We start from the raw sequence: 14,818 nt of genomic DNA, 5'->3' as shown, positions 1-14,818 counted from the left end.
TTTTGTGAACGCGGCATTGAACCTCCGGGTTCCATAGGCCATCGAGTTAGTTAGTTAGTTAGTTAGTTAATACCTTGAATAAATCTAAATGTATAACTAACTTACATCTATAGTGCAAATGATACTGTTTTTAAAAAATGATAAACATCAATTACTTTTAACTTATTTGGCTATGCTTTTTGAATGCCTAGGTACATATTAATCGATATATATATGTGTGTGATCACATAAATGAAACTACTGGACCAATTAAAGCGAAACTTTGTATGAGTAATAACTATAGGCCTCCCAAGGATCTTGTGATATTACATTAACAATTTTCTGCAAGAAGGCGAGGGGGTGGGTGGGAACTAGTGACATGTAAATAATAATAGAAAACAACCGATATTAGTGTCCAATCCATATTTTTCGGGGTTACTGATATAAATGGTAGCACTTCTGATGCCGTTTAAGTACAAGTTCAACTCCATCGGAATTTGGGTGAGAAAGGTTGAAGGGTGACATTACGTGACATGTTTTGTTCCTAATATGATTTCGATATGCTGTCTCAATAGATATCCGTTGCAGTCAGTTTGAAGAGGAAATGACGAAATTTTATAGTACATATAATGCATATTTGGGAAATTAGTGCAGATTTCTACTGTCACTGGACATATATGCATAATTCATAGAATTATTAAGTTTGCTTCTTTTTAAAACTTTTATCAATAAAATTAGTTCCTGCAAAGAAGAATTTCAAATCCATGGTTGGTCAATTACCTGGTTTAGAAGTTTAAAACCATTTTTTGGCAATTGAAATATCTTCGTGGAACTTTCATGAACATGTAAAGGGGAAAGGTTGTATGAATCATACTGAGACTAAACATGACTTGTTATTAGTTTGCCAGTGTCATGTCTCCCAATACTTAAGCGATATGAACTTGATGAGAACATACTGTACTTATACACATCAATTTTTTTTTTTCACAAGTATTAGCGACTTACTTGTTTAAATTTTTCAACTCTGCAGCTTCTAAACTTTCAATGAAACAGCATCGTAATTCTCATATTTACAGGCATTTCAGTTAAAACACGACCATTCTAAGTACCATGAGTAGTGCTTAAATTGATAGAAATCCAAAATTCGCATCACTCTAATATAGTCTTAAACATATTATACTAATTGGAATATATTTCATGGAGCTTAGCATTTTATGAATATTTCATTACTGTTCACATTATTCAGATATTGAGAACATAATTGAAGTTTCAACAGTAATAATAACATGCATAGAATGCAATATTATACAATTTATAATTTGGTTCATATTTAAATATACAATAGTTGGATAAGTACTCCCAGTGACTAGATTTTTTTATTATTTTGAAAGAGGAAAAGTAGTTTGAGTAATAGATTTAAAAAAGCTTACAGTATATCTTTTGTTGAACATCGGTTCCACATACTTTAGAAAAATTTACTTGGCAATGACTATCAAATTTGGCAGCTATTCTAAATTTTGAAGTTATTTTAATTTTCCTCTCCATCTCTGGTCCCCGCCCACCTTTCACTAATGAAAAACTATTTCTGTTTCCAAAAGCATACCTACTCCAGTGTTGGAAGTTGCCAAAGTTGCGATAAAAGAAGCTCCAAAGAAATAGTCATCAGAAGTTGCTACAATTGGACATTTGAAAAAAAAAAAAAAAAGAGTAATGCAAAATCAAATAACATACTAGTGCATTACAAATATATTCGTGACGAAACACAGCCCTTCCAATAGAAACAGATACACTTTCCTAGATTAAGACTACTTTCACGACTCCTTTTTCAGGCGATTACAGCATCTACTTTTGTCTTCTAGTCATATACAATCATATTTACAGCTAGCAGTTTTATTTCATATAATGTCATTACAGTAATATCGTTATGCTGGAAGGCTACTTATTTACAATATTGGAGTACAATGTGTAATGATGATACATAATGCAATAACATCTAACTTGTAAGATTATATTGCATAAGTCGATTAGAGTAACCGGCTAGCAGTAATGTGGAGAAAAAAGTATAACATATGGATATTCATCATACTCATCTCCTAAATTCTCACCTAACGTATCTCACCTCAAAATTACCATTAAATATACCCCCTTCTGAATTTACTCAATGTTTCTTATCGTCAATAACAATTCTTATCTTCAATTCCCATTGTATAGCAGGATTAAAACATATTGTTCTAGTATAAATTATACAGTTTTTACACAAAACTCCGAACGGTTGTGAAAAGTACAGTAGGTTTACCTTGAAAGAGTTGTATTAGAAACAGACAAACAGATGAGCATTTAACTTCAGTTCTGAGAACCAGTGCATCCCAGTTCAAACAAGATTATGAGACACTTCAATCATTAACAGAACTTACAACTGTAAGAATTTCGTAAAATCAACCATTGTTGTTGTTAATAAATTATACTGACTCGCATATTTACTTTTACTTTGACCCCCTCCTATCTTAAGTTTTTCTATCACTGTCATAGGCAACACGAATCGTGAACTTACAGAATAACTTAAGGATTAAATGACATACAGTATTTTCTTATCGAGGACTGAGCATTGAAAAAAGAAATCTTTATGAGTTAAATCGTTCACTACAAGCAGAATATGAGTCACATTTTTATGGAAATAATTCATGAACTTTCGTATATACCTGCAACTTTATGTATACTCTACTGATACTGTACTTGACATTAAGAATATGAGACCGAACTGCAAAGATTGAAAGTTTATAATGTTATTTCTCATTATTCCAAAATATGACACGTGTAGTGTCTACAATCATTAATTAAATCATATTGTTCTAACTGAATATACGAGGGCTATCCAGAAAGTAGATTACGTTTTCGTCTGTGTCCGCTAGGGGCGGGGCTAGCGCGGCCATCTTGGGGTCAGAGCGTTGCGCAGCTCAGTCGGCATCTAGCCGTGCTAGTGAGAGGTTCGTGCTGTGCTCCGTTAAGATACTGTGACGGTTTGAAATGTCTGCGTTAATTGAAAATCCCGCGAGCTGCGAGGTGCGTGCAGTAATAAGGTTTCTGACAGCAAAAAACTGTAAACCGATAGATATCTATCGGCAGCTGTGTGAAGTGTATGGGGACAACATTATCACTGAAGGTGGAGTGCGACAGTGGGTCATAAGATTTAAAAATGGCCGAACCAATGTTCACGACGAAGATCGAAGTGGGAGACCCAGCAAAGTGACTGCCGAACTTGTCGAAAAAGTCGATGTTAAAGTCCGTGAAAATCGAAAGTTCACAATAACGGAACTTTCTTTGAGTTTTCCACAAATTTCGCGAAGTTTGTTGCACGAAATCATCAGCGAAAAGCTTGGTTACCACAAGTTTTGTGCAAGATGGATTCCAAAAATCTTGACAGAGGACCACAAAAATCAGCGAATGGCTGCAGCGTTGCACTTTTTGGACGCCTACAATAAGGATGGTGACTCTTTACTCGATCGCATCGTTACTGGTGACGAAACATGGGTGAAATACGTGAACTGTGAAACGAAATTGCAATCAATGCAGTGGGGGCACACAGGTTCTCCCCAAAAACCCAAGAAATGCATGCAAACAATGTCGGCAAGGAAGATGATGGCGACTGTTTTTTGGGACAGAAAAGGTGTGATTTTGGTGGACTTCCTGGAAAGAGGCACTACAATAAACGCTCAAAGGTATTGCCAAACTCTGCAAAACCTCAGAAGAGCAATTCAAAACAAGCGCAGAGGAATGTTGAGCTCTAAGATCTTGTTGATTCACGACAACGCCCGGCCCCACACGGCAAATGTCACGCGTGAAGTTCTTGAATCTTTTCAGTGGGAGTTGTTTCCTCATCCGCCGTACAGTCCCGACCTGGCACCGAGCGACTTCCACCTATTCCCAGCAATGAAGAAGTGGCTGGCTATGCAGCGTTTTGATGACGACGAACAGCTGCAAGAAGAGGTAACGAAGTGGTTGAAGTCGCAGGCGGCCGAATTTTTCGACGAAGGAATTTCCAAGCTCGTACATCGCTACGATAAATGCCTTAATTTGAATGGTGACTATGTCGAAAAGTAGTATTTGTGTGTGGCTTTCATCTGTATATAATAAAATTTGTTTCCTATACTTTGTTGATTTTTTATTCCAAAACGTAATCTACTTTCTGGATAGCCCTCGTATATAGTTCATATTGAATATATGATACCTATACATTGAACATGTGGTACCGTTATAGCTCCAATTTAAAATGGGAATCAATTCCCTATTACCCTGTACCTTAAAGTTGATAGTAAGTTTGAATACATACTGCAGAAGTATAATCAGAAAATTTCAAAAATAAATTAATCACTTACCTCATAAAAGTAAACAAAAAGTTTTCTCTTCGTTATGTAAATAGAAATCATATACAAAATTGATGTAACACGCACAAACTATGTCTAGTAGAACTAGAAATTTCATCAGCTGCATGTCAACAGTAACAAATCGTTAATACAAGCCTTTAGCCATTCATGAAATAAGCGAATGGAGACTATAACGACCAAAGTTTTAAGTAAGTTGTCTGTAGACATTCTATTATTAACGAAGCGAGGATAAACCTTCATATTATATTAATATGACTAAACACGCAAAGTTTTGAGTACACTGTTGTGATTGAAAAAAAAAAAGTATACATTGTTTGAAAGAGATTGCCTTCTTCATGTTAGTCTTGTAACATTTCATGCACGCAAAACTAAAATCAATTTGCCTGAAGATTTTAAGCATCTTATTTTATTCATTTTTGTGATATCAAAGTTGGAAGTATGTCTTCTATCTTTAATATTCTTGACTGATAAAACTAAGAAATTATACATTTAGTTGCACTGAGTAATAGTTAAATGAAGTTTCCTTGTAGGATGAAGTATTGCACACTAACAAAAATATACGAAAGAGTATTTTTTTTGTCACATCTTCTGCATGATGGAACATTTGAAGCTAAGACAGATTAACATTTCGCTGACGTAAGAAAATTACTTCAATGCCTACTTCTCAGACTTATAAGTCTACTACTTCATAAGTTACAAATTATGACACTACACTAAGAAAAATCGGTTATCCGGACAGCGCTATATTGTACAAATATACGGAATACTTATATTTACTACGGAAAACAGTATGGAACATATGTTATCCATATGCTACATGCTTTCCCCACTTAGATGTTACATCATGCCTTCCAGAATATCTGACATCTATCAGTCTACCGTATGTTACATACTATACGTATGTCACATACAGTGGCGCATTAAGGATTTTGTTTCGGGGAACTATGCACAATATGTGAATAAGCACTTAGGCTATGTTTTTCCTTTTGGGTGCTAACAAATTTCAATGAAGTTGTGCATATAGCAAATTTATTTCGGGGAGCTTGAGCCCGATAGCCACCCCCTTAAATACACCACTGGTTACATACGCCAACTATATGTTACATACGTGATACGTCTATCTGTATGTGGGATCCTGACCGCCTATATACAGTTCTTTCGTTCGTACGGAAAGTACATTTAATCGGAACAATTATACAGAAAGTAGGTATAAAATATACTTTTTCAGTTATCTGTACGTTTACTGTACGTTAAGTCCAAAACCTACAGGATTTACACATATAACCTACGTTTTTACGTACGGCACATACGTTTTCTTGTCAGTGTAAATTTCACTAGTCCAGTTTGCGAAAATTTTACACGAATTTGTAACTAGCAGTCTATTTTTAACACACGTATACAAATGTAAATGTCTGGTTCTAATGTGTGGTTATATTTACCGCCAGTATATTGTATTCAGATTTTAAGATTTTGCAAGGATAATTAAAGAAATATATTTTTATAATTCTGGCAAACTGTTTCACTTTTAAAAGCAGTCTAAATAAAACTACCGGTATAAGTTTTAGAGATATGAATAATTTTACTAGTTGGCGCGGGAGACCCGGGTTCGATTCCCGCTGGGAGCTCATGTGGTTCGGATTCCACGTTAATCAGTAGGTCCACGTGTATAGCTTCGCTGCTGAAAAGAGAAGTTAAACTCAAAATCAACTCAACTCAATTTTACTAGTTGAACTACAGTAAATACACAGGAATTTTTATTTCAATAAAGTGAGAAAAGTTGGCAGGACGAAACCAAACACGTTTTCCCAATGCAACTCAGTCGTGACCTGAAATACATATTTTACTGAAATTGACTTTGATATATATAATGTCAAATAAATTATTTTTTAAAAAATTATAAAAGCCTAATTTTGCTCATTGACAAAATTGTATTTAAGAAACATAGATTAAGTGTATTCAAGTTCGAAGTCTTGAAGAAACTATAAAATACGAGGGCTATCCAGAAAGTAGATTACGTTTTCGTCTGTGTCCGCTAGGGGCGGGGCTAGCGCGGCCATCTTGGGGTCAGAGCGTTGCGCAGCTCAGTCGGCATCTAGCCGTGCTAGTGAGAGGTTCGTGCTGTGCTCCGTTAAGATACTGTGACGGTTTGAAATGTCTGCGTTAATTGAAAATCCGGCGAGCTGCGAGGTGCGTGCAGTAATAAGGTTTCTGACAGCAAAAAACTGTAAACCGATAGAAATCTATCGGCAGCTGTGTGAAGTGTATGGGGACAACATTATCACTGAAGGTGGAGTGCGACAGTGGGTCATAAGATTTAAAAATGGCCGAACCAATGTTCACGACGAAGATCGAAGTGGGAGACCCAGCAAAGTGACTGCCGAACTTGTCGAAAAAGTCGATGTTAAAGTCCGTGAAAATCGAAAGTTCACAATAACGGAACTTTCTTTGAGTTTTCCACAAATTTCGCGAAGTTTGTTGCACGAAATCATCAGCGAAAAGCTTGGTTACCACAAGTTTTGTGCAAGATGGATTCCAAAAATCTTGACAGAGGACCACAAAAATCAGCGAATGGCTGCAGCGTTGCACTTTTTGGACGCCTACAATAAGGATGGTGACGCTTTACTCGATCGCATCGTTACTGGTGACGAAACATGGGTGAAACACGTGAACTGTGAAACGAAATTGCAATCAATGCAGTGGGGGCACACAGGTTCTCCCCAAAAACCCAAGAAATGCATGCAAACAATGTCGGCAAGGAAGATGATGGCGACTGTTTTTTGGGACAGAAAAGGTGTGATTTTGGTGGACTTCCTGGAAAGAGGCACTACAATAAACGCTCAAAGGTATTGCCAAACTCTGCAAAACCTCAGAAGAGCAATTCAAAACAAGCGCAGAGGAATGTTGAGCTCTAAGATCTTGTTGATTCACGACAACGCCCGGCCCCACACGGCAAATGTCACGCGTGAAGTTCTTGAATCTTTTCAGTGGGAGTTGTTTCCTCATCCGCCGTACAGTCCCGACCTGGCACCGAGCGACTTCCACCTATTCCCAGCAATGAAGAAGTGGCTGGCTATGCAGCGTTTTGATGACGACGAACAGCTGCAAGAAGAGGTAACGAAGTGGTTGAAGTCGCAGGCGGCCGAATTTTTCGACGAAGGAATTTCCAAGCTCGTACATCGCTACGATAAATGCCTTAATTTGAATGGTGACTATGTCGAAAAGTAGTATTTGTGTGTGGCTTTCATCTGTATATAATAAAATTTGTTTCCTATACTTTGTTGATTTTTTATTCCAAAACGTAATCTACTTTCTGGATAGCCCTCGTATTTGGCACGAAAAGAAAGAACAAAGATGAATGTATATAGAAATAAAATTGGAACTTCCCAATAGCAACATTTCACCAAGTAATATGCGGATAATAATATCGAGGTGTGTAAGATGGGATGAACATGCAATACGTATGGGAAATAGGGGTGAAACTTCTGATTTCAATCGGGAAAAAAGATAAATTGTAGATAAAGAAATATATAGCAAAATCCTAGAGAGAATAACAAAAAACTGAATTGGCTTAGTACAGGACAGAATCCAATATTTAAATTTTTCTGTAGCTATAAACCTTCAGGTTTCTGGATTGGGGCATACACATAGGTTTCCATGTTTTTCTTTTCTTAAAACGCCATCATAAGAATTTCAAATCTATAGATAATCAAAGGGTTGTACAGGTACTGCAAAATTATATCAACTTATTTTAATTCATCATGACGCAAAGTTTTCAGTCAATGCTTTAAAAAATAACGAAGTTCCTAGTCAAGAATCAATCACAGTTTCCTTTCTATTATATACACTACATACCTTAAGTCACTTTCTCGCATTGGCATGTAAACGACAAGGTTACAGCTCTACCTTGATATTATGTGAACCAAAATAAATTCGTTTAACTAGTTACGGACTTGTTAACTCTAGCACTACGATTGTAAAGCTATTAATTAACTTTGTACAGTTACTATTATATTCTTTGCAAAGAATTACCATTATATGCTACTTTTGTTGCACACTTCCACTGTAATGTCTTTAGTAAGTCACCGAACTTAAAGCAATGCTATGTTCTATGTGCATATCCTCAAGAGAACCCTCTTCAGCATTATTAGAGAATGCTGAAGAGGGTTCATGTATGGTTATCATAATGGTTATCATAGTACTAAAACCTCATTCTGAACTAAAGTAACAAAAAATGAGACGTGTTTTTATTTCTGTTTAATTTAACTAACACATTCGGTAGTTATATAACTTCAATGGAGATACAGACTCAAGGAAGGAGAAACGAAAATGAAAGCTGACGAAAATTTATCGCATATTCATAGGCTGACAAACTAGTATGTATTGAAAGCTCCAACTTTCAAACGAAACACATTGCCTCCATAAGCAGAAATAAAGGAAAACATATATATATATATATATATATATATGGAGAGAGAGAGAAAAGATATGCACGAAAGATAATTAAATTAAGCATGAAATACTATTAAAATAACGAAGGAAATTAATAATTTGTTTTATATTTTTAAGATATTTTTCTAATTCTAAGAAATATTGTAGATACAGCTTTTCAACAACTTTGTTCTATGGCTACCAGCAGGAAACACTTCATTACTAACATTTTCCTTTTCAACAGAGGGTTAGTTAAGAGGGGGAGCCTATTCTTCGGATGCTAAATCTATTCCGAAGAACCACTTCTCGAAATCTTTCAGTTTAACGTCCCATGATTATGCCCGTTAGGCTAAGGGAGATGATGATTAAAGCAAGTGAATGGTGATGGAAGACTTGGTGGAATGAGAAAGTGAGAGGAAACGGGAATACTCAGAGAAAACCCATGGACTCGATCTTGTCCACCACAAATTTACTTACTGGGTTTCGAACCAAGCACAGAGCCACAGTGCCCCTCACTGCTTCTCAATATTCATTACCGTTTTTGCTTAGTGGAGATCAATACAGACGCCGGAAGTACAAGCAAATTTTTACCACCTCCGATTTTAATAGAGTAATATGGGTGGGATTGGTATTTTTTCTTCAAGTGTTGAATCGATTTTTTTAAAAAATAAAAAAACACTTGTTGCTATCTGTAACTTCTTGTTCTTTGTGATCAATGTTGAAACTGGAAACGATTGATTTCTACCACTTTCGGTTTCAATAGAAGCTTAACTGAAAGAATGGAACCTATTCTTGGGATCGTGATTCGATTTCGAGAAATCGCTTCTCGATATCTCTTAATATTTCTACTCTATGAATATCAATATTACAACCAGAAAATAATACGGAATTTCTACCTCCTCAGGTTTAAGTAGAATGTTACTACTATAATTGATTACAGAAAATCCTTATCACTATCCACAACCGTTTTTGTTATACAGCGATTAACATTAAAACCAGAAGTACTAGTAAATTTGACCATTTCCAGTCTCAGTAGAGTAATATGGGTGGAGATGGTATCCTTGTTTCAGACTAATCGATTCATAGGAAAACCTTGTTACTATCTATTATAGATTTTGTTCTATGAATATCAATTCTAAAACAGCAAATGACTGATTTTTTACCACCTCCGGTTTGAATAGAGGATTAATGAAAAAAAATGGGACCTAACCTTAGGACGCTGTAGTGATCCCCCCCCCCCCAAAAAAACACACTCGTCGACATCTCTTTCTGTTTTTACTGTGTGATACCTGTCAACAGACAGACAGAAAGATTAACGGACGGACATAGCAAGTACATAAGACTTCTCATAGCATAATGTAAAAGTCAAAAATTACATCAGCTGAATCTGGTTTTGGATCTAAGGTGATCATTTGTCGACTACTTTAATATGACATAGGTTAATAGTACCTAGGATCAATATTAACAGAGGAAAATCATATTCACGGAGAAATTAAATGTCGACTAAAAGCAGGGAATTCGTGTTACTATTCGGTTCAAAATCTCTTGTCGTCGCGAATTCTGTCGAGAAATTTGAAGCTTAAAATATACAAAACGGTAATCATGCCTGTTGTTCTGTATGGCTGCGAAACATGGTCACTTACTCTGAGGGAAGAACATAGACTGAAAGTATTTGAGAACAAGATCCTGTGACGAATATTCGGACCCAAGAGGAACGGGAATGGGGTATGGCGGAAACTTCATAACGAGGAACTACATAATTTATATGGTTTACCCAACATTGTTAGGGTCGTCAAGTCTAGGAGGCTTAGGTGGGCGGGTCATGTAGCTAGAATGGAAGAAAGCAGAAACGCTTTCAAAGTCTTGACAGGAAGACCCATCGGAAAACGACCATTAGGAAGACCTAGGCGCAGATGGGAGGACAATATTAAAATGGATCTCGCAGAGATTGGAATACAATGTAGAAACTGGATGCAGTTAGCTAAGGATAGAAGTCAGTGGAGAGCTATTATGAACGCGGCATTGAACCTCCGGGTTCCATAGACCATAGAGTTAGTTAGTTAGTTAGGTATATGCAGTGATGATTTCAGAACAGTTTCCCCGGGAGGGGATTTCAATACGCTGGGGAACTACTACATAAATACTGGGCATCCACATTGAAGATGTTATATGTTATGGCTCGGGGGGGAAGGGATGCCCCAGACTACCTTCTGAAATTATTACTGGGAGTGGAATATGCCTACGAATTATTTCTACAAACGATTTGCTTTATATGCGGAACTGGAAAAGAATGGAGAAAGAAGGAAAAAGTAGAGATTAAAAGAGGAAATCCCTAAAAATTCCTATAATGTTCAATGCAATTTGAAGTTCCAGTTCCATCTCCTTCACTTGGAGTCGGAGTTTTTATTCTGGCGCAGATCTTTTATCTGACTCGCCATTCTTATTTTTCTTTTTTCCTGTTTTCGGTGGAACCTACTTAATTATAAATTTTTAAATGTTTTCCGAGGTACTATTTACTGTATTTTTAAATTTCTTTGTTTAAAAAAAAAAATCCACTGGCCTTATTCTATCTTTATTTATTTTCTCCATATGTTTGTTTCCATTTTAATCTTCTTTGTTTAGTCATTTTAGAATCTTTATTATCTCTGTCAATTTTATATATCGTTGCTGAAATATCCAATAGACGTATCTCAGATTTCATTACTTTTAGTATCCCACTTTTTGCCTTTTGGTGATGCACCAAATCTACTTTCATCTTGAGATCCGCCTTCTCATCAACTTGATATCTCATCAATGAAGCCTCCGTCGCCTATAATTCTTACTGCGATTGATAGATCTCGTAAGATCATATAATATACACCAGTGTTAACTCAAAATAAGAATTTTTGAGATACGCTAGTTGGTTATTTCAACGACGAAACAAACTACATTGTTGAATTTAGTACAATTAATAAATTATTGAATAATATGGGTATTTATCTTTCTGGGCAGTATATTGTTGAAATATGTGAATTATTGACCTCAAAATGAAGTTGGCCACGTGACTCAGTGATAGAACTTTCACCCCTGGTGCCTGGGGTCCTTGGTTCAATATCAGCTCGCGCTAAGTGAGCTTTGTGGTGGACAAATACCGTGAGCATGAGTTTTCTCAGGGTTCTCCCGTATCCTCTCATTTTCTTTATTCCATCATTTTCATTCATTTCTCATTATCACCGTCTTCTTTAGTCTAGTCGGCATTACCGTGGGACATAAAACTTAGAAGATTTCATTTCATTTTTTTTTTCAAAGTGAAGTTGTATAATATTTTCGCGATATGTTTTCTGCGAGCAATATTATGCTAATGAAAAACTATTCAAATTGAACATTACAAGAATATGTAAAGGAAATCAGAATAGACATGTTCCTGTGTATGATTAGTTATCTTTTTTAATACACATGGATATCCAAACTCGAAACAAAAATGATTAGAAGAAGGAAAGAAAATATAAATACGTGTATATGAGTTTCTGAAATAATATTGCTAAACTTCCTCCAAATGAGGGGACGGATAATTTTGATATTCATAATACATTTTAATATATTGGACAATATTCAAACGTCAACCTTGTGGAACTCTGTAATCGATGTGAACACGAATTATAATGGCACACGGTACTCCAACATTGTATTGTAAGTGTAGTCCAGGCGCTGTTGCCAACAGGTGCCTTCAGAAAATAGCTTAACTATCCATAGAATCTAACTACAAATGGTTAAACTCACCTTAAATTGTAGCTAAATTTATAACTAGGCCTAGCAGAATTTAACAATATAGCTAGCAGAATTTTACTGTACAGCTACAACATACTGTAATAATCTTTTTGGTATTCTGCAGTCAAAAGCTTTCATTCTTAACCTGTACTTAAAATACACTTCTTAAAATATGTACAGCACGCCTTGCTTTCGTTATTGACAAAGTGCTACAAATCCTTTGAATTGTTTCCTTCGCCTCCAATTTTTTTGCGGTAATGGTTTTGCGTTGGTGCACTATTGTTCTAGACATTAAAAATGCAGCATCACGCCAATTACACACTAAAAAGTTTCATTCACAAACCAATTACGCGGTGAAATTAGCTATGAGAAAGTGGAATTTCTAGAGTTTTTATTTGCCGTGAAAACTTGCTAGTTAGCGCGAATGATGAATAAGATACGTAAAATATATTGTGATGTGGCAACGAGCATGATTATCAAATTACCAAAAAATACTTAATTCTGATTATGTATAATTTTTAAAAGGAAGTTTGATTGGAAAAGGTATTTAACTACCGCTAAGTACAAATGGCTAGAAATTAGCATCTTTCAAAGCAGATTGGTCAAAATGATCGCTAATAGCTAAACCACACTTCTACTGACTAAACACCATGTGGAAATGGCTAAATTGGAAATATTGACCCCAGGTATAAATTTATTAGTCTTAAGATTAAATAATGCTCATGGAATTAACAAGCTATAATGCACGAAGATTTTCTAAATTAAAGAGTGTAATATACTATTTTAAGTGTGATAATCCACGTAACAGTAGTAATTTTTTAAATTATGATAGAGCTAAGTGTTGATGTTTATATTATTTGTACAATACTCTTCACTCAATTTCACAGTAACGTTCAACTTTCAAACCATATTTAGTCTATGGTGGGAGTAGTTGTACTTTTGTAGCATTTCGATGTTAGTTCAATATTTATGAAAAGAAAAATACAAACTTAATAATTTTCTTTCTTACTATGCTTGACGTTCAACTAACTAAAATCGTTACTTTTATTATATATCCAGGTAGCAGGCAAAAGGGAGCCTGAACAAGAAGCAGAAGCCCAGGCGTGGATAGAGGCTGTGGTGGGAGAGAGATTCCCTGCCCGTGAGTATGAATAATACAATAAGAATGTTCCTAACAGTACAAGGTAATCTTGAACGCCCACATAGTGTTCATATCATCCATCTTATGCGTATTTACGAATACATGTTTCACATAATAGAAATCTGACGAACACATAATATTTGAAAAAATGAAATGAAATATTTTAGTTTTACGTCCCACGCATATGCCGGTTAGGCTAAAGGAGACGGTGATGATGAGTAATGAATGAAATGGTGGATGAAGAAAGTGGGAGGAAACGGGAGAACCCCGAGGAAACCCACGCAGACGGTGTTTGTCCACCACAAAGTTCACTTGGCGGGGGCTGGGATCGAACCAGGGACCCCAAGCACCAGAGGTCATAATATTTGATAGTATCTATATTTAACCCTATACATTCATTCAACAGACATCATTATCTATATTGTAACCTGATATATCATTATTTATGATGTTAACGAGAACAAATAACACTGTAATTCTGTATATTATGTCCGTAAAAAAATATTAAAAAGTAACCTGATGGTACAGTCATCAGAAAAAGTATTTCTCAACTGACTGCTGTAACTCCATTAGATCGGGTCCAATACATTTGCTGCTATCTCAATGCCAGGACAGATGCAAGTTAATTTACACCTAACATTTCAACGCAGGCAACAGTTGGTAAGCTTGTACAGCACTGAAAGAAGTTTTTGCTGTGAATTTGATGTACGAAGAAATTTCTCCTTTTTGAGATTAATCTCCATTGTTTGGAATGTGTTGTCCAATGATTGCAATATACCATTGATATTATGATTCATTGTGTGCATAATGTATTATTTAACTATATTGTGAATGTGAGAACACAGAAAAACACTGATTATACATGAGTTAGAAAATGGTTGAACTTAACTGAAAATATCAAATCTGGAGTGATTAGAATGAAATAAGTGTGTAAATAATTGTCTCAATTCATGGACCTACTCCAATTCCCCGTAGTTCTCGTCATTTGAACATCTTTTTCCTTTCCTATAGGATATCTTCCATACCACACAAAGTATGGATTGAAATTGAAATTGAGGCATGTTAAAAATTTCAAACCTGCGGGAATTCGAACCCAGAACATCTTGGTAGAAAACCGATGCGGTAACCACTTGCCTTCGAC

The 14,818-nt window shown here is 35.8% G+C and overlaps 1 protein-coding gene across 1 annotated transcript in view; it reads left to right on the top strand.

Annotated features, from left to right (window-relative positions):
• The window catches only part of LOC145661498 (muscle-specific protein 20-like), a 97,667-nt gene that overhangs the window by 67,483 nt on the left and 15,366 nt on the right, over positions 1-14,818 (top strand). The window contains exon 2 of the mRNA XM_081726815.1: positions 13,596-13,677. Within this exon, the coding sequence (XP_081582941.1) occupies positions 13,596-13,677 (82 nt within the window). The remainder of the gene's footprint in view (positions 1-13,595; positions 13,678-14,818) is intronic.

Source organism: Thermobia domestica, chromosome 1 (assembly GCF_964235325.1).
Source record: "Thermobia domestica chromosome 1, izTheDome1.hap1.1, whole genome shotgun sequence".
Classification (NCBI taxonomy): domain Eukaryota; kingdom Metazoa; phylum Arthropoda; class Insecta; order Zygentoma; family Lepismatidae; genus Thermobia; species Thermobia domestica.
This window is presented reverse-complemented; position numbering and strand designations above follow the sequence as displayed.